Source organism: Eimeria mitis, genomic scaffold (assembly GCF_000499745.2).
Source record: "Eimeria mitis Houghton genomic scaffold, Emh_scaff395, whole genome shotgun sequence".
NCBI lineage: Eukaryota > Apicomplexa > Conoidasida > Eucoccidiorida > Eimeriidae > Eimeria > Eimeria mitis.
In genome coordinates this window covers 21,845-22,317 of record NW_013572285.1, presented here as the reverse complement: position 1 = coordinate 22,317, position 473 = coordinate 21,845, and the positions used below count along the sequence as shown (strand labels likewise).

The 473-nt window shown below is 61.9% G+C and overlaps 1 protein-coding gene across 1 annotated transcript in view; it reads right to left on the bottom strand.

Annotated features, from left to right (window-relative positions):
* EMH_0010780 (uncharacterized protein) overlaps window positions 1-473 on the bottom strand; it is a gene marked incomplete at both ends in the record, with an annotated part of 22,294 nt that overhangs the window by 105 nt on the left and 21,716 nt on the right. Inside the window, one exon of the mRNA XM_013499051.1 lies at window positions 3-473. Within this exon, the coding sequence (XP_013354505.1) occupies window positions 3-473 (471 nt within the window). The remainder of the gene's footprint in view (window positions 1-2) is intronic.

Sequence of the window (473 nt, the reverse complement as noted above, 5' to 3'; positions counted from 1 at the left end):
CTGCTGCTGCTGCTGCTGCTGCTCCTGCTGCTGCTGCTGCTGCTGCTGCTGCTGCTGCTGCTGCTGGTGGTGGGGGGTGTCTTGCTGCGTAGCAGCAGCAGCAGGCAGCGGGCACCGCACGATGAAAGACAAAGACCACGGCTCCTGCCACGCCTCGCAGCCAGCAGCAGCAGCAGCAGCTGCTGCTGCTGCTGCTGCTGCTGAGTCCCCCTCAAAGGTAGATCCACTGTCTCCCCAGTCTGCTGCTGCTGCAGCATCCATAGCGCTGCTGCTGCTGCTGCTGCTGCTGCTGCTGCTGCTGCTTGTGTGAGAGAGAAGACGGTTACGCTGCGAGCCTCTTGCTGCAGCTGCTGCCTGGTGCTGCTGTCTTTCTTCTTCTTCGTTGCTGCTGCTGTTGCTGCTGTTGCTGCTGTTGCTGCTGCTGAGGCGGAGGAGGGTATTAGGGCTGCATGTGTTGCGGTGCGAAAGCGATC